Source organism: Melanostigma gelatinosum (genome assembly GCF_949748355.1).
Source record: "Melanostigma gelatinosum genome assembly, chromosome: 11".
NCBI lineage: Eukaryota > Metazoa > Chordata > Actinopteri > Perciformes > Zoarcidae > Melanostigma > Melanostigma gelatinosum.
This window is the reverse complement of record NC_136644.1, coordinates 1,078,094-1,098,267: the sequence shown is the minus strand read 5'-3', so window position 1 is coordinate 1,098,267 and position 20,174 is coordinate 1,078,094. Positions and strand designations below refer to the sequence as shown.

The window sequence follows — 20,174 nt, the reverse complement described above, 5'->3', positions numbered from 1 at the left end:
GCAGAGGCTGAAGCGGCCTTTGGCACACATCAGAGGCCAGCGTGCTCTCATTGAGCATACATCTGCATGCATGTCCTTGAGCAAGGCACTGACTCCCTTCCATCTGGGATGCTGCTTTTCAGAGAGCCGGACTTCTGCAGGAGGGATGCAGGTGTTGAATCATTGAAAGACTTGCTCGTCAAGCTCAGGTGACTCTGGCAATGCAGTTCTCGTCTGTGGTGTCCAGCGTGCTGGTCGCGCCGTAGACAGCCAGCATGTCGGGATGATTTCTTACAACCCGGCTGAGGATCCTCACGAGGACCTTCCTGCTGCCGCAGCAGACAGTCGACCGGCGGGTCGCTGGAGGCTTTGGCGTAGGACAGACATTTGCCGGTCATGCCGCAGTAGCGGGGGATGTGCACAGAGGGCAACAACTCAACCAACCTGCAGGAGGAGTACAAGGAAAAGAAGAGCATTCTGTTGAGTCAGGGACTTTTTAAAAGAAAATGATAAACTCTCATGAATATTCGATAAAATGACATAATTATGTGATCTTATTTCATAATTGTGACATATTTTCTCATGTGAAAAAAAGCATTTGTGTTGAATGTGAGAGGTGTTGAGTGAACTTGAGGCTGTAGTAAGGCACTCCTTTATATTCTACAATAACAACGTATAATAACACAGAGTCAACAAAAGGAATGTTGAACTTCACGAAGGTCAGATTTCAGGGAATGTAAATGACCTGCTGGTGTTCTGGATATTGTCTCTGTAAATCAGATGTTTTACCAGTAAAACTGAGAGGACGATCAATATGAATGTTGAGGTCAGGACTGCTGGCAGGCCATTCCATCCTCTCACTCCCACATTGTGGAGGTCGTCTCTGATGAAGCGCTCTGTGGGGGCGAGCGTCTTCATCTTGGAGGATGGACTTCGGTCATGTGGAGAAATGGGATTGCCACCGGTTGCAGAATCTCCTCTCGATATCTCTCTGCATTGAGATTGCCTCCAATGAAGACGAGCCTCGTTGTTCCAGTGATGGAGACACCATCACACTGCCTCCACCAGAAGGTGTTCCTCTATCGGTGCAGCAATCAGCAGAGCCTTCTCCCCGTCTCCTCCACACTGTGACCCTACGATCCAACTTCATTCGGCAGAATCTGGACTCATGGCTGAACATAACGTTCCTCCACATGTTCAGGTTCCAGTGCAGGTGTTGCCGACGCCGGCGCAAACGGCCCACATTGACGTCATCGGAAGATCTTGCTAGAAGTGTCTTTAACATCATCTGTGAGCAAAATAAAGTGAAGAGAAGTCAACCCACAAACAAGAGAGGAGTCATCTGTCTCACTTCAGTCTAAGGACGCCTCTGGAATGACGGTGGATGGACAGAGACAGAGCATCTCCAGAGACAACACATCACACAGGAATGCCTGGAATTCCACTTCTCATGAGGCCTTGGTATTCTGAGCAATTGCTGCGATAAGGACAAACATTATCCTTGCAGGTACATATTTGCCCATGAATGTACCGTTTTATCATATTTGTGGAGGTGGAAGCACAGCAACACATGGTCTACTTGTCCCGTTGTGGAGCCTTATTGTTTGCGAGATGTTGCCTTTAGCTGTATTATATAGTTTGTTTATGTGGGTTATACGTTAGGGTTATATGTGAGGTGGGACATGAGGTGAGATGACATCATCAGAACACAACTAGAAGGTACAAAAGTCCCAAAGTCTCCGTAAAGTCATTACAACATTTTCAATGACATCACTGTAAATCCCCTTTTACCTGAAAATGTATCTGATTAACGTATATTATGTATATTTGACTTTAGTGAATACGGTCATCACGGGTCATCACAGGTCATCACGGGTCATCACAGGTCATCACTGTAATGATAGAGCTTCATCCAGTGCCCTCTACTTTAGGTTCACCAGCTGGAATCCAGAGCTATATATGGACAGTTCCATCCACTGGACTTCAGGAGTACAGTCGCCTTATAATCAGAGCATCAGTTTCCAAGTCAGGAACAGATTATTTTACCCAACACGCCATCTAGTGGCATATTCAGGAATCATAACTTGTGTTTTATTTAAACCAGACCGGACTCCATGTGGCTCGAGATGGTGAGACATGAATTCATCCACTGCTTAAACGGGCCTTATGGGACATGTATGGTGTATTCCATCATAAATGTATGTATTTCATGCATATTGTTAAAGTTAGCATAGCAACAGGCAGTGTGGGGAGTTCTGTTTTGGTGTGAGCTCAGTGACGCCGTCTTGATTTTGTCCGTTTAAGGACAAACAGCTGTGTCCCCTGTGTGGCCCTGCTGACGTAGTCCGGCTCTCTGCTTTCACAATACGTCTCGGCAAGAAGACGAGAAAACCGGACACGCGCGCACGCACACACACACACACACACGCACACACACGCACACACACACACGCACACACACACACACACACACTAAAGGAAGACTCCTGCTGGGTGGTATGGTCGTGATTTGTCCATTGTCTCTTATTGTTCTCTGTCCCGTCTCTTTGTTTTTTCCATTGTGCTTCTGTGGAACGCTTTCACAGTGTCGCAGTCAACAGTAACAAGCCACAGTTTTTATTGAAATACGCAGTGAAGATGATATCTGTTCAGTTCATGGACCGTGTGCACACATCAGGTGGGCTCATTGTTCGGTAACGTCATCACGGTAGGAGACATCTGTACCAAACAAAAGTCAGAAAGTGTCACGTGAAGCCCACGGAAAGCATTTTCAGGTCAACTTGCATTTCATTAGTCATGAAGCAAATGCTGCCGCCTGCTGCTGCTGCTGCTGTTGGTTTCAGGCTGAATTTGGTTTATTCTAAAAACACGAACAAAGCCCCAGAAGGAATCTTTGTCCTGAACTTCAAGGTTCACAAATCTTTATGCACAAGGATTTACATCACCAAAAGGAAAGGATGAAACAGTAACAGCCGCACTTTGCTCAGTGTGTGTGTGTGTGTGTGTGTGTGTGTCAGCTTAGGTTTGTTTAAATGACCAGAATGTCTTTCCGAGGCAGAGTGGGAGGGAGAAAGGATGAAGACATAAACAAAGCAGTGTGCAGACAGACACAGCTTCTTCTTTTGAACTTCATATAATATACAGTGCAATATATTTTCCTCTGCAGTATTTTGAATAATGCAATAAACTGCTGTATTTATTTAAGAGTCTCGATGACAAAACCCCCTCAAAAAATCTATAAATCAAAATCCACCGAACAAGACACACAGCAGACAGAACGTGTGAGAGGAAGCGTCCGACAGAAGGAGAGAAGTTCACTGATTGGTTGGTGCGTCAGGGGTCAGGGGTCGAGGGAGTCGGTCACTCTGAATCCCGCTGGACCTCAGAGGCGTCGGCTCGACAGAGAGGACAGGTTCGGTTCGCCTGGAAGGAACGACAACGTAAACATCCTGATGCCTGAAAAATGTCTCTTTACTTTTGCTTCCTCTAAAAACAGCACAAACGTGAAACGTAATCCTGGATGAAGCATGTGAGCCATCAGCAGACTGACCACCACTGGGCTGTGAGTCAGTGAGTAATGCTATAAAACATCCACTTCACAGACATCGCCATCTCAAACAACAAAGACTGTTTGCTGTTACGTTCTATGTGCTGCTCAAGCTTTGACCTCTGACCTTTGCTGGGTTTGGTCTGTGATTCTGTGAGGAAGCGTCTGATTCTGTCTGAGGGGACAGCGAAGGAGATCCCTGCTGTCACTTTCAGAGTGTTGATGCCGATCACCTCACCGTCCTGCAGAGAACACACACACACACACACACACACATACACACACACACACACACACACACACACACACACACACACACACACACACACACACACACACACACACACACACACACACACACACACACACACACACACACACACACACACACACACACACACACACACACACACACACACACACACGCACACGCACAGTCAACATTTGACAAGATCTCAAATGCAGTCCAAGTCTTGGTGTTTATTTTGGACAATATATTCAATATATGGGCTAAAATATTACTTTGATTGCTACAAATATGATCTGTTAGGTAAATTGAGCATCGTTTAACACTTAGATATTGCTATGCACTGTAGAAAGGCACTTATTGTCTAAAAGTGAGACTGAACTGACGTTTAGTTTTTACTTCATTCGTTCTTCAGCCGATAGGATCGACCAATCAGTGGACAGCTTCATTACTGTCTGCTGTTGCTTTGGTTCGATGTTGATGCAATTAATCATTTATTTTAGCATTTTTTCATGGAACAGGTTTTTAATTGTTCTGTGTAGAACCAATATTTCAAATTAAATCATTTTTTGAATTGCAGAGTCAAAAAATCCCATATTTTCACAGAAGTGTTGGAAGACAATAAGCAGCAGCAGTAGTTGTTATCGTGTGTAAATATCATGTTCTGTGATGATATTGTTTGACATTTCAGCCCAATGTGGTAACAGAGTTTTATAATGTTGGGATCATAAGCACAGATATGTATGTCTAACACTGATTTATTTTGTTTTGTTAGTAATGTTTGGAACTCAATCAAATGATCAAGTTATGAACTCTACTCACCAAGTTCACAAGAGGTCCTCCAGAATTCCCAAACTGCTCACAGAAAAGATGAAACATGAGACAAAGACAAACACGTCAATTATTTTGACTTGTATCCAAACGACAAAAAGATTTTATATCCATATAAAACAAAATGATCTCGAACGGCATCTGTCCTGAATGAATGACCTGTGTGTGTGTGTGTGTGTGTGTGTGTGTGTGTGTGTGTGTGTGTGTGTGTGTGTGTGTGTGTACTTGCAACATAGTGAGGACCAAGCAAGTTTTAACCACACAGTGAGGACATTTTTGGAAAGTGAGGACTCCTCACTTACAAAGACAGAAGTACAGGGGTGTGTGTGTGTGTGTGTGTGTGTGTGTGTGTGTGCGTGTTCTTGTGCGCTCACATTAATAACAGCGTCAGTCTGGATGTAGTCTATGTCTGAGTCCTTGATGCCCAGCTCCTTGCCGTCTCTCTGAGCGGTGCCGACGATGCCGGTGCTGACGGTGTTCTTGCCGATAGCGACCACGAACTCGCCCGGTCTCAGATCAGCTGAGCGGCCCAGAGGCAGCACAGGCAGCTTTCTCTGCTCCAACATGGACGGATCACACATACCAACACAGACAGGAATGTCAGACGGAGACACACTGGGAAAGTTGTACAGAGAGAAAAATGCAGAAGATGAAGGGCAAAATAAATTAGGAAAAAAAGAGACAAACGGGGAATGAAGACGTGTTTAATGCTGACAAAACTGTCCAAGTATTTGAGATATGAGTGTGAGAATACACACATCAGCGCCGTGTCTGAGTCACACAGCTGGTGTTTCTGAAAGTATCTCGCGGTGTCAGAATGTCTAGAAAAGTGTCTGAAGTTGGAAGAGACGCGCGTCAGGCGATGGGTTGTTGTGCAATAATGCAGAATGTGTGTTTGTATTCGGTGGAAATGTGTGTAAAGTAAAGATGTTTTACATCCCTTTGGATGAAGAACGTGGTCATGATGTCGCCTGGACTTGACGTGAGCGCTCTCACCTGGGGATCGACCTTGATGGTGGCGATGTCGGCCTTCCTGTCCAAGTCTCGGACCGAGGCCTCGTAGGCGTCGCCGTCGTGCAGCTGCACGCGCAGCTGGGGCCTCCCGGTCACCGCGGCGGCTGTGGTGACCACGTGAGCGTTGGTCACAATCACACCTGAGTGGGTCACGATGAAACCAGAGCCACTGGAGAGACGCACATGGCGACCAAACAGCGGATGTCTGGAGACGGAGAGAGGAAGAAAGGACAAAATATCTTATTCTGGCTCCAGGTTGTGTTGAAGTTGTTCTATTCATCACTTCATGAGCACTTTATATATATTCCAGATAACGACACAAGAATATTTACAAATGAAAGGTTGAAGGAATAAACTTCTGTGATGTTTGTTTCATACACTCTGCTCCACACAACACTCCCTCCTGCTTTAACATCTCTACACGTGTCACACCTTATGAACAGCTCGATGTGGACAACAGCAGGAGCTGTCTTCTCCACCACGTCAGCGATGAAGTTGAATTTGTAGCGAGGGCTGCTGGGATGGACCTGAGGATGAGCTGTTGACGTGAGGAAAGCTCTGCATTAACACAAATACTCACACACACGCACACGCACACACACGCGTGCGTACAGAGATAACTACAATTATTCCTATTCTGCTATTTACAGTGTTCAGTACATCAGGAGGAGAACGACTCATCTTCAGGAGGATCCTCTGCATCTTTTCTAGTTTTCCAGTCAAGCGTAAAATACAATGGAAATTATTTCCAAAGTGTTAAAAAGATATTAACAATTCCAGATTCGGGCTGCAATGACGGATCGCCTTCATTATTGATGAATCCGTTGATTATTGTCTTTGATGCATTGATTATAAAACAGTGAAAAGTGAAACGGTTCTGTTCTTCTGTCCAACAGTCACTGTTCACTTTACAATAACATCAACAAGAGAAAGCAGCAAACATTGATATTGATTAAGTGGAAATGAGATCATATTTGGCAGTTTTTATTTGATTTCATTCAATAAAATAAAATAAGAAGTAATCTTCGTCATTAGTTTTGCATTTAGTGATTTGATGAAGTGGAATCCGTGCAAAGTATTTCACCTGTTGATCGACACATGCAACCCTATTGCGCCAGAGACACATGGTCCATTTAGGACGTTTTATGAATTTCTTTGATCATTTTCTCAAACGCTCCACGTGCAGCCCTCTGACCACCCAAAGCTGCCCACCTGCGCTTGAAGGTGCGCAGAGTCCTTTGTGCACTTGGCGGAGTGCGGGTCTTCTGTTCTTCTCGGCTTTCCGGCTGGCTGCTCTCATCTTACACACGTTACCATACGTCTTCCCGTCGCTTCCGCACACTCCTTCTTACACCGGCAGAGCCCCTTGTTGCCTCGCCGCCTCCCCGCAGCGAGCAGCTTGCACTCCAAGCCATCCCCGCAGGGCAGGTCGTTTCTGCGGCCGCAGGGGTCCCCCTCGCGCGGGGAACACGCCAGGCAGCAGTTACATCTATCCGGGACGTACCCGCCGGGACAGCTGGGGCTCGGACAAGAGCTCAAGTCGCAGCGGGAGGCGCACTTCTCAGCGCGCACAGCTCCGGTGACGTCGTGCGTAAAGAGAAACGCCGCTGCGAGTAAAAGTAGTCGCATTGTGATGAATTTTGACAGCGCCATGGAGCTCGGATTGATTTGATTCATTCCTTATATCTTCATGTTAGATGTGTCCAGCTGTTTCTCTGTGTTCGGAATAAAAAGACTCTCCGCTGCTTACTTCTCTGCTGCTGTTCGGTAAATGATTGGCTCTGTGCCGCTCGCGTTGTCAGCTCTCTGTAGTTTAACTCTGGACATTGCTGAGTCACGTGCAGCCCAGTGACTGCACATCTGTTCGTTCTGTGAGCAACATCCGAGGAGCCACTCGGGAGGAAACTGACGCGCACCATCTAGCGGGGACAAGCCGCATTAAACACGCATCTAAAGCAGCTTCCGATGATGTTTAAGACTCCTTCACTGCTCTACAGCGTCCTCTATATGGCGCACATGAATCCAAATTCATATGAGCGCAGTTATGTTACACGGATGTGTTGAATGACATATTAAAACATGGACATAAAATGGATTATATTTCTGTAACTGTCAGCGATTCTACATCATCAAAATGTCTCAAAATGTTAAATAAACGTTAATGTAAATGTTAAAATATAAGAAATGTTTTATTAATTATATTCAAATGTTATCTTACCCCTCGTTGCTCCAGTGTTGCTTGAGGATGCCGCTGCAGCTGCACTTCTTACATCTGGTGCTTTTTTGTGTTACAGAATCAAACAATAAGCAAAAGTGTAAATAATACAATCAATGATGGCTGAATCCCAATAAGATGCTTCAGTTGCATCTGCTCATCAATGCTGCAATTGAAATGCTTTTATCAGGCGACACACATGTTGTGATGTCAGTTCAAGGTTTCGCTACTTTCTGCAAGCTCACTGATCACGAGGTGTTTCCAGAACCATCCATGACATGATATATGGAATCTGTGTTTCCCCTGAATGCTGAAACAATAACAATAAAATCAATTCGTTGTTTGTCATTCGACAAGATAAATTGCCAAATCCTCGAGCGTTTGAGCGGATTTGCTACTTCTTCAGGTGTCACTGACCCGTCACGCTTCATGAAGTCATCCGAGCTCTGCTGGACAAACCTTTCTCAACATTGTTTGAAGGCAACAAACAAGATTTAAATTTCCCAAATTTTATTTTTTCATCTGTTAAATATACAACTTTTCTTATACAATCATGGAGTTGGAATATAAATTTCAAGATGCATACATAAGAAAACAGAAGGGCATCACTGGTGTGTGAAACAGTCTTCTCCTCCTGGTGTGTAATATAAAGGGCACAGGTGACGGCCGACAACGCTCAAGAGAAAGCTGCGAATTAAATACATTTCACACAACAAATACATTCATCGTTACAGCGTTCTCATGTTGAAATGTTCCGGAGCAACAATCTGAATAGAAGACGGAAACAGATTACATTCAAACGTGTTCATCATCGTCCTCCATCCCAACATTTCATATTCAAGTTTCAACAGCGTTCACTTCCTTGAACGGTTAAATGGTTTTGGCAGTGAAGGGTGAAGACACTGGGTTTGTGCAACAGATGGCTGCCGCTGAGTAAAGAGCAGTGTGACCCAGCTCTGTAGAACCAGTCAAACACCTCCAGCAGTGCACGTTCACATCTACCTGTGAACAAGAACTCCTACAAGGCAAAACAAACAGTTTGAGACTTGATCCCAGGCGAGGGACAACACTGTCCCGGGTTCATGGACAAATAAATAAATCACTTTCTGGAGAGATCTGTGAAACCTTTACATTCCCAAACATACGGGACACATTCTTCTTTGGCCATTAGTGCCACTATGAGACCTTGCGAGGTGCTTCAGTCGGTACTTTAGGTGGTTCAAAAAAAATCCTTTTTGCTTTCTAACAATAAACAAAGCACAGATGATCCGATCAAGTCACAACGGTCACCACAAACAGACCCCGGGCCTCTAGGAGACACCGGTAAACCAATCACTCAAGCTTCTCTGCTCTCTCTTCACAAAACGTCTCCGTCTCACTTCTCCCGCGTCGTCATTTCTTCTCTCGGCAAAGAAACAGGAGCAGCCTCCAGTGCAAGCGCCGCGTCTCCTCCCTCGCTTCAGGAGAACAGAGCTGCTGCAGAAGTCTCTCCACAGCTGCCCTCCTCACTCATCTCAGACTACCAGGAGGTGAAAAAGGGGCGCTTGCAGTGGAAGGTTTGTGTGAAGGCGTTGCCAAGTGTGACCACACGTCCGTGACCGCCTGAGCGGCTGCGCTCCACCACCACCCGGGGCATCTGCACCAGATGGATCGGGCTCTTCCCGTCCTTCAGCGCCTGGGTCAGATTCAACACCTGGAGACAGAAGCAGGGTTCACCATGTGATGCATACAGAAGCCAGGTTGCCTTCTGAGCACTGGTGCATTGCCCCATTGTACTTAGGTACTTAGTGTAAGTAGGGCACAGGAGAGAGAAGGGAGAGCAGGTAGGATATACAGACAAGAACACAAAGGCTGAGAGGAACAACAGAGTCTCACCTGTCCCCTCATTACAGACATCTGCCTCTCGAACATGGTTTTATCAAAGCCTTTATCCGCCTGAAGAGAGAAACAGCAACTCCTGTTATTGACAGAACTATTGGAGAATCTCAAAGGGAAGAGGAACGTTTTAAGCGGACTCGCACCTTGAACATCTCATAGAGGTCCTCACAGAGGTCCTGGACAAAGTTCATGTCCGACAGGCGGGACAGCACCAGGTCTCTGGTCTCCTGGGAGAAGCTCACCTTAGCCTGGGGGAGCCATGCCCAGTGGAACGGGTCTGATGGAAGGAGGACACGGGACTCAGGACTCTGTCATGATGCTGCTGCAGTCAAAGCCTCTCCTACAACCGGCTACAACTATATGCACTAAGATGTAGAGTAAGTTAACTATTTGATGGACGGATAATTAAAATAACTGAATCACTTTCATGTCGAGAGCTCATAAGGGAAGATTGATAGCACTACGTGCAGCAGCTGGTTAGCTTAGCTTAGCACAAACACTGGCACAGGGAACCATGGAGGCTGGCTCTGTCCAGATAAACTGAATCATCTACGCTCACTCATCAACACGTCAAATCCTGTTTGTTCAAACTGTACAAAGCAACTAAATCTTCTTTGTTTCTTTTATTACCTTTGGAAAGGCCGGCTAGCTCTTCCCTCCTATTCACAGGTGTAATGCTAAGCTAACTCCTCCTGGCTCTTGCTTACCATCTCAGTCTCAGTAAGACTGATTGAGAACGACTTTAAAGCTAAAAGACACCGTTCTGCTCCGTTTCACCGGATTAACAAATGATGAGAACTGATGCTAATAACATTGATATTAATGTCACGCCGTCATTGCAACTTCAATAAATAAAGGCCGTCATTCTACGCTCTGGTAGCTCGTGATGGATTTATCATTTTATAAACTAAATGACAACAAAGAAATGAATCCAGGATGAAAGTCAACAACCACCGTTTCCACGATTATCAGTGAAGACAGAAGATGAGAGAAGAGAGAGCAACGTACAGGCTCTCCATTCGTCCGGGTGTTTGAAGGGGAAGGCCAGCCCGTTGTCGATCGCTGCTATCTTCACGCAGGAGGCGGAGCTGTTCTCTGGCCACTCTGCATCCTGCATGAGGAGAAAGAGGATCAGAGGAGTCATTGACTGCCCAGAGCCCTGAATAACTGCCACGATAGATGACCAACTTCAGCTCATTCATCACTTCATTGGTAAATAATGATCGCTGATGGGGAGTCAGACCGTGCAAAGTCACCGGAGCAACGGTGTGTTGCAGACCTGCGATGTGCGTGTGTTGTCAGTCTATGAGGCCTGTGTGTGCGAATGAGTGGCAGACTGTTGAAAATGTGTCAGCATTCCAGCGGTTTAATCGCATGACGCAGGGTGAGGATTTGCTGACTGAGTCTAAACACACCCTCAGTAAGTGTTGATTCAACCTCACCTCACCTTTCCTCCTCCTCCTCCTCCTCCTCCTCCTCCTCCTCCTCCTCCTCCTGGCTTCTCATACTTGATCAACCAGTTGTCATTCCCTCGATCTGAGGACAACAAAGAGGTTACATACAAACAACATACAAACATCTGTAGGTGAGGGAAGACCACAAGCATGCAGCTATTAACAGGATTGCTCATGATGAAAATATTCTAATTGAGTGAAACACACGAGAGAACTTACAAAAGAACACTGGAGACAAAACTCACTGCAGTAAAACATGATGAATGTCATTTCTATCAGTACCAGTCAGTGAGTCAATGAAGGTGAGGGGAGCGCCGCAGCGCTGGGTTTAAGTTGAGTAAACACTGTTTAAACACAGACACACCCTCACCCGTGTTTCTGATGACGTAGTCCAACACCACCAGCCGCTCAAACTGGGACTGCAGCTGCTTCCTGATGTTCTCCGGCAAAGGTTCCGCCTCAAAGCGCCGCAGCCAGTAGTCCGCTTCACGGTAGCCCTCCACGAAGAGCTGGAAGGAGCCCACCTGGAAGCAGACGCACTCCTCATCACACAGTTGCACATCACAGGAGCACACGGGGATGAGCTGCTCATTGATTGCTCCGACACAACAGCTAAAGGGTGGAGACATTCCACCCCGACTTACCTTGGGCGGCAGGCCCACTCTGTGGAAGCGGAGCCCCACCTTGGGGACTTTCTCCAAGGCGTACTTCTTTCCCCGGGACTTGGCTCTGTTGATGGCGCTGTAGTGGAACGTCTCACTGGCCAGATGCACCACCTGATGAAGCAGAAGACGCTCAGTTACCGCTGGTTCACAGTCGTGACTTCTGACCACATCCATTCAGATGCTCACTGAAGGTTCTGTTTCCAAACAGTTACACAAGTTCAGAATTCAGTCAGAGTGCAGTCAAACTGTGAGGCCATGTTGCAAATCCATAAATAATAATGATGACAATAGTAATAATAATATATTTATTTGTATAGCGCTTTAAAAGGGTATTCAAAGGTACTTTATGTGGCAAATAACAACATAAAGAAGGCAGAGAGATGACATGATAGAAACATAACTAGCTTCTCAGGTTAAGTGCAGTGTTAAAGCGACGGAGAACGTCTGAGGTGCTGGGGGAGGGCGTTCCAGAGGGAGGAGGCCCCGCCCCCCCAGGCCTGATGGTGGACAGAGTAGGGGGGTAAGGAGGTTACGGTGGGAGCGTGTCGTGCAGGAGGTCAGAAGGTATGAAGGGCTTTGTATGCAATGAGGAGAATGTTGAACTGGATTCTTTGCTGTTTGGGAGCAAGTGGAGGTTTAGAAAGCGTGATGTCATCTGTGGTGGGGGACAGCAGACGGGCAGCTGAGTTGTGTGTATGCATGTATACAGTTGTATGTATGTATGCATGTATACATGCATACAGTTGTATACATGTATACAACTGTATACATGCATACAACTGTATAAATGTATACAACTGTATACATGTATACAACTGTATGCATGTATACAACTGTATACATGCATACAGTTGTATACATGTATACAGTTGTATGCATACATACAACTGTATACATGTATACAGTTGTATGCATGTATACAGTTGTATACATGTATACAGTTGTATGTATGTATGTATGTATGTATACAGTACATGTATATGTATGTATGTATGTATACATGTATAGTTGTATGCATGTATACAACTGTATACATGCATACAGTTGTATACATGTATACAACTGTATACATGTATACAACTGTATACATGTATACAGTTGTATGCATGTATACAGTTGTATACATGCATACAACTGTATACATGTATACAGTTGTATGCATGTATGTATGTATACAGTTGTATGCATGTATACAGTTGTATGTATGCATATATACAGTTGTATGCATGTATACAGTTGTATGCATGTATACAGTTGTATGTATGCATATATACAGTTGTATGCATGTATACAGTTGTATGTATGATGTATCGTAGTTTGTTGATGATTTCGGTGGGTGAGCTGTACAGGATGCTGTAGTCCAGTCGAGAGGTGATGAAGGCGAGGAGGAGTGTTTCAGCGACTGTGGAGGAGAGGGAGGGGCATAGACGGGCGATGTTTTTCAGATGAAAGAAGGCGCTTTTTGTGATGTGACTGACGTGGCGTTCGAAGGAGAGGGTTCGATCGAAAACGATACCCCGGTTCCGGACATGTGTGGAAGCAGGAACAGTGGTGCCCTCGATGCGGATGTGTTGAACTGCAATAACATGCATGCAGTCAGAGCCCCCACCTTTGTTTTCGGCACCACTCCCAGGCCGAGTTTGGTATCCACCAGTGAGGCAGCAGCCTCCGAGAGGTAACCCTGGTTAGGCAGCAAGCAGCCTCGGCCGAAACAACACGGACAGCACAGCTGGTTAGAGGAAAGAAAAGCTGGTTTAGACTGCTGCTTGTGCTCCGTCAGATCGTTCACACACAGAGAACACACACACACACACACACACAGTGTACCTTGTGAAAATATTTGGTCCATTTGGGGTTGAGGTGACCGTAAGGTTCCTCTGACTTTGGTTTGAAAACACCGATGACTTTCTGTGGAAGGAAAAGAGAATGACGAAGAGCGTTGTATCAGAAATGCATTTTAAACATATATTTGGTGTATATGGCAGACTGTGGGAGAGTAGAGCACACACTGGGACAGCACTGCGACAGAACGTGACATTTTTCATTTTCTGGGACCTTTAAATAACGAGATTAAAGAACAACAGGCCAGGTGTGTAAAGTTATAGCAACAAATGTAAAGTGGCAGAGACGCTGCTAACAAGTTAAAGATCAATTTATTTCCCCGCAGTGTACATTAAACATGCCAGCTGTGCATGACGGCCATCTGCTACATGAGGCAAGCTTCGCTGGCTGCATTATTCAAAGAGTCTTCACGACGGATTCCTCCTGCGAACCTTCCAACTCACTCCTCTGAGCAGCTTGACAGGTTGAGAGCAATGGCGGCCTTCCTGATAGGCAGCTTACAGTAAGCTAAGAGTCAAACGCTGGCACATTTCATCAGCAGACAGAATGTCTGCACAGCTGGATGGATCTGAGTGGGGAAAGTGAGTATATAATCCTATGAATGTGTGATTCCTGCATCCCCTCCTTACCCCTTTTGGGTCTTTGACAAAGTAGCTCCCGCTGGAACCCTGGGAGATCCTTTCTGGGAAGGCGCCGTTCTCGATAGCTTGTTCCGCCCGTTGGATAATATCTGCAAACTCGGGATCGTCGGGGAAATGGTTAAAGTCTCCACTGCCGGTGCCTGGAACAGGAAGAAAATCAGATCGATATTCATGTTCACAATGTGGGGAGTCAGACTGTGCTGCAGTAAAATAACAATGAGATTTACAAACAGTTATGAATATTCTTTTGCATTTTAGAAGTAAAACTCTGATATTGCTCTATTAAAAGCTGCTTTAAAGTGAACACAGATTGTAAAAAAAAAAGCCTATAAGCATGTAGACATAAGCCTATCCACAGGTCAGTCTCACCCGGTCCACTGTCTCCCATCATGCAAATGATGAGCAGTGTATGTGAGAGAGGCAACTAGAGCCATCCATCCATCCACCCTCTAAACAGCTGATCCTGTTCAGGGAGGCTGGACCTGTTCCCAGCACTCACAGGACCGGTGGCTCGTCTCTCACACACATTCACATTCATCTCACCAAAGCTGCATGTCTTTGGACTGCGGGATGAAACCCACACAGGCACAGAGAATATGCAAACTGCACACACACACACACACACACACACACACACACACACACACACACACACACACACACACACACACACACACACACACACACACACACACACACACACACACACACACACACACACACACACACACACACACTGGGCGGGTGGATTTAACTTCTATCTGTGAGCTGATGTTGTGACTCTGCAACTCATCAGAAAATGGCTTTCTATTGCCTTGCAGATCTGAGACTGAGTGCTAATTATTCCTTCAATGAAGGCCCGATGATACGACACGTTCTCTACCGTCTCCTCCTCACACGGGACGGAGCAGTCAGCTGACAGAAAGGCTCCATAGCTCTGTATCAGCAGTGGGGTGAAGGCACAGACACGGGGGAGGAGGAGGGGGGAGGACAGTTAATAGAACGCTTTGTCCCAAAGGGAGAAGGAGAAACCAGAGATAGCTTTGTAGCTAACTTACTTGAAGGGGGGCTGAGAGAGAAGCACATTAAAAAGGAAGGAATAGGAGGAAGATATAGAAAAGATGATTTCAGGGACTTGGATCATTTCATGTCAGGATCACCGACACATTAAAATGTCCTGTCATAGTCAGAGTCTTTTAACTAACATCGCGACTATAAAAGGACTTCCATCAACTGTCTTTGTTGCTGTGGCGGTATCCTCAGTATGTTCAGAGGGATCTAAAAGCCACACACTGATGCATGTTTTATGATGTACGCTCCGTGCATGAGGTGCAACTCAAAGTAGTGCCAGGCAGCAACCAAGATAATGTATGAACAGAGGCTGTGCTCGTGTGTTCTGCTCCATCTGGTACTTGGTAAGCCTAGTTTATACTGTAGAAATATTAAAATCATCCTGAAAGTAGAGCACGAGATTTTATGACCAGGACTAACTTCACCGGCAGGACCAGCGATGATCAACCAACTTTCCATTAAAGTACAAACTAAATATAGTTTCGCCGATATACGGTATGAAAAATCAAACTGTCGACTGACACGCACAGTTCACATGAGCTTGATGCTGATTAGTGGTGAAACATTATCACACACTATGTTGTGTATGTAGGTCATTATTGTGCATTCTGGGGGTCCAATGACTCGTGTTCTGTACTGTTGGTGATCTGCAGGGAAGCTGATTGATATTTAAAAACATTAAGATTAATATAACAAGGTGTCACCACAGAGACAGATGGTGATAAAGTGCTGCGGAGGGCCTCTGAGTTACAATGCAGTGTCTCTGTGTGTAAAACAGAGCTGACAATACTTTATCTTCATCGTTTCAGTCCCACCAATAGGTTCAGCGTGTGTATTCAGCCGTCCTGCCTGCTGACGGATGTGTGCTTGCACTGGATCGTGCTGCTGATGAACGTCTGCGATAATGTCACTGCGCTCGTCTCTTTACTTTCACCCCTGTGAACGTTGGAGTGAAAGTAAACACGCGTGTTTACTTTCACTCTCCCACAGTCCCTCTTCTTCATCCTCCTCATGGTACTGTTTGCTTGCACAAAGGCCTGGTGTATATTTAATGTCTCGGGTCAGTTAATGGGCACAGCAGAGCTCCAGAGACCTGCTGACCTGCAGTGCACACCGTGTGTGAGATGTTGCAACACTGCACTCTGGGAAATCCAAGTCACCGGCAGCTCATAGTCTGGACTCATTCGCGTTTCACTCGTTACAATTCAATGTTCCAACGTATGCAAGATTTAAATGTCTTTTGCATAACTTTAAAATAAGATAACGTCACATTGCTCCCTGCGATCAGTACTCATGGACAGTGTGAACGGGTGAACCAAGGCTGAATTCAGTTTGGCAGATTATATGAATGTAATTTTCAGCTCTTACGGTTTAGCACCATGTTTCATGGTGGAACTGTGAGATTTAATATCATACAAAGCGACACAGTGCTCAGGTCTACAACCACAACACGTGTTTTTGTTCTGTGCATTACAAAGTAGGAGTCACACTTCGTCCTGATATTGTATTATTACTCTGAAAGGCCGGAGGAAATGGGGGGGGGGGAGAGAAGGTGGGTGGTTTGAGGGTGGGTAGTGTTAGTCCCAGTAGTAGTTAGGTCAGCATATATGCTGCTTCCATGGTGAACAGATCACCTTTTCTTTGTTGTCCACTACACCATCTTTAACTTTATATATAGTCCAAATCTAGTGCTGCAGTTATGCAAGTCTGGCAACAGATAAGCAACAGAACAACAACCTCTCTAAGTCTCCATCCATGCTGAGGAGGACATCTGCTTAAAAAGCTGCTTGAGCTGGATTGGCATTAACACAGGAACGCTTTTAAACACAGTTACTGTTGACTGTTCGGGTCACCAGGTCGAAGTGGCAGCTGACATCATGCACAGAGAAGATAACATGTTATTACATCAGCTCACTGGGAACACAAGGTACAGACTCTTCACACCACGCAAACACCAGCCTGATGCATTCAATGCACCATGACGGCTTATGGATAGTTTGCATAACATTCAGAGTCGTTTGTGTTGCTTAGAAACTGGGTACTTTCCTACTGAGCAGAGCAACAAGTTACTGCTTTACATCCTATCAACAAGCAACGCTTTAAGACCCCCAAATCAGACCCAAGACCCTCCAGGGGCCACTGACGAGCTCCTTGTGGAGAGCCCCGGTAGACCGGTTAACACTCCTCAGAGGACTTCAAAGGCATCAAACCGTGTGGCCACGTGGCATTCACTGTTATCTACACATCTAACAAGAAGTCATGTTGCGCTGGTTCAACCACATGCATGAGACATTGCGCGTGCTCTGACCTAACTGAACTACCCGTGTGTGTACTTCCGGTCATTCGATCTCGGTGGCATTGATCCACAGCAGTTACCTGGGGAGGCCAGGGTGTCTTTATCCGACGACGAGCTGTGCCTGTTGCGCTTCTCTCCCACACCCCGCGGAGACGACGAGCTTCCTGCGGAGCACGGTAACAACAGCGCCTCTTCGCCAGACCCGTCCGTCTCCAGCTCGGTGAGGACGCTTTCACACGAGTCCGAAATACGAACAGCACCTCCGAGGTTCGTCACCAGCCCCAGACCTATCCCGTTCCTGTCAAACAACACCTTCGGAGGGTCTGCGGAGTGAAAGTGGCACTCTGAAGCTGGCACCGCTGCTGCTCCGGTGTCCAGCCCGGGCTCGCTCCTCTCTGCCTCCGTCGGGTCGCATTCTGACATCATTGTGGCTCAGTTTTTAATACATACAATTCAATGTTGATTAAATTACACCGACTGTTGCTTCAAGCTGTCAGCCGTCCATTTTGAAAAGACTCCTTTATTTCCGCGAATATCTAAACCCTCAAAAAATGATTCGGAAGCGGCTTCCTTCACCGATTTCTCCACATAATCCGTCAAGATAGTCTGCTCTGCTTCCTAGTTGATCACTGCGCATGCGCGCCACGAAATTACGTTTCTGGCAAGAGTTGCCTTCAGGTGCTCCTCGTGAAATCAGAACTCGCGCAATTTGAAGACGTTAGCAATTTTTCGGTCAAATTTGCGCTTGACACGAGAAAAAACACATCTCGAATAAGATTCATAATTTAATTCACACATGTCATAGACTACATATAATGTAGGGTGTGAACCAAATGTTTTACAATCGATAAATGATGCGTTCAACGTCTTCAAAACACTTTACATTACAGCCAAATTACAGCCAAATCTAGTTGCGATGGCTTTTTGAGTCATCAGGTAATAATGAGGTTGATCTGTCGGCCTGCTTTGAAAATGCTGCCTTCCCTCCGCTGCTTCTCTGTCGCATGTTTTAATAAGCTTACATAGTGAACAATACCAAAATGAATGCTTCATTCATACATCAACATCAGGTAATCATTATAAATCAGTTTGACAAAGTTAAGCAGCTCCAAGACTTATTTTGTTCGGTTTTATCATGACGAATTTCCCTAAATCTTGACACACAAATCAGAATTATTTTAGGTAACGGCCAGACTCCTTTCATGGTAATAGCGACGCTCTTTTACACAAATATCACTTGTATTTTGATATTCTACTCATCGTCATACTTCAACATGTTCGAGACACTGAACGAGTACAGTACACTGATGCCTTCTTTTGAAATGTGGTAACTTTTATGGCCACCAGATGTCGACAGTGATACACAGAAGAAGACGAGTGCAAAGTGTCGAGTCCCATGCAAAGTGACTTTTCCTGAGAAACGTTCTTATTTCTTTTCTTTGATGTGAAATGGTGCTGTTGAATTTGTTGTTTCTCATCATGTGTCGACATGATCTGGCCAGCAGAGCAGTGATTCCTGACCTGCCTTTCAACTCAAACGAATTGTTGTAGTGCAGCCACCACATGGAAAGATATTGATACATGATATTAAGCGCTGCACGTCTTTGGGACCCATGTTGGGTTAATGCAGGTTTAAGAGTCCTTGGTATGCCAGACCGAACACATTGATTTCATATCCCTGCATTTTACTTTCCTCTCTCTCTCTCTCTCTCTCTCTTCTCTTGTGTCCCTGTAATTCCATGGCCTCTCTTCCGTCAGCCCTCACAGTGCCCCTCAATAACCCCCTTCACCCTCAGCCCCTCTCAACCTATAGCTCGGCGCTTCCACCACCACCACCACCCCTCTCCCTATTAAGAGAATGTAGCTGAAACACATGCAAATGAGCAGTCAGCCAGCTGGTATCACAGCAGTCATGTGATCTATCAAGGTAGGGGGTTAGGGGGTGAAGGAGACATGGAGGGAGGAGGGAGGAGGAGAGTGCAGGGATAGAAGAAGAGGGAGGATGAAGGAGGTTCTGGGATGAAAGGGAGACGGACAGGTTCAAAGACATGCTGGAGAGACACAGGCATCCCTCTGCTAGCTCTTTGCAGATGTTGAAATAATCCCATCAGCCTCTCTTCCTTTGTCCATCAGCTCTCTCTGTATTGTTTCTGCCTCTTTAATCCTTTATACCCTTTTCTTCTGTAGCCCATCCTTCAAGGACAAATACCTGAAATGTCACTCTTGTGACACATGACACTTTACAGGGAAGCACGTCAGCACACCCCTTTCTCTGTGTGTGTGTGTGTGTGTTTGTGTCAATGTACTTCACCCACCACTGGGTGACAAGCCCCTGCAGCAGTCAAGACACACTGCTTCAGGGGCAGAGTGTGCATGAATGCATGTGTGTGTGTGTGTGTGAGATCTGTCTTTGCGTCTCTGTAGCACCCATTCCAGCAGATTCCGCTGGCACAGTATTTGGTTTACCTGCCAACAGCAACCACCCTCATCCATT

At 45.8% G+C, this 20,174-nt stretch overlaps 2 protein-coding genes across 2 annotated transcripts; both read right to left on the bottom strand.

Annotated features, from left to right (window-relative positions):
• Positions 1 to 2,597: 2,597 nt before the first annotated feature.
• htra3a (HtrA serine peptidase 3a) lies at positions 2,598 to 7,247 on the bottom strand (the record flags this gene model as incomplete). Its single annotated transcript, XM_079278186.1, is given in 8 exon segments — positions 2,598 to 3,402; positions 3,654 to 3,768; positions 4,596 to 4,628; positions 4,979 to 5,158; positions 5,601 to 5,823; positions 6,051 to 6,156; positions 6,831 to 6,960; positions 6,963 to 7,247. Coding segments are annotated over 8 exon segments (1,113 nt in total). The 3' UTR covers positions 2,598 to 3,361.
• Positions 7,248 to 8,396: 1,149 nt separating this feature from the next.
• pi4k2b (phosphatidylinositol 4-kinase type 2 beta) lies at positions 8,397 to 18,246 on the bottom strand. Its single transcript, XM_079277765.1, has 11 exons — positions 17,761 to 18,246; positions 14,302 to 14,453; positions 13,658 to 13,738; positions 13,440 to 13,559; positions 11,810 to 11,941; positions 11,536 to 11,689; positions 11,159 to 11,247; positions 10,720 to 10,822; positions 9,855 to 9,988; positions 9,709 to 9,768; positions 8,397 to 9,526 (listed from the first exon to the last, which is right to left on the bottom strand). Exons 1-11 carry the CDS (start codon positions 18,104 to 18,106, stop codon positions 9,353 to 9,355), a joined length of 1,545 nt encoding a protein of 514 aa, XP_079133891.1. The 5' UTR covers positions 18,107 to 18,246; the 3' UTR covers positions 8,397 to 9,352.
• Between the last annotated feature and the right edge of the window lie 1,928 nt (positions 18,247 to 20,174).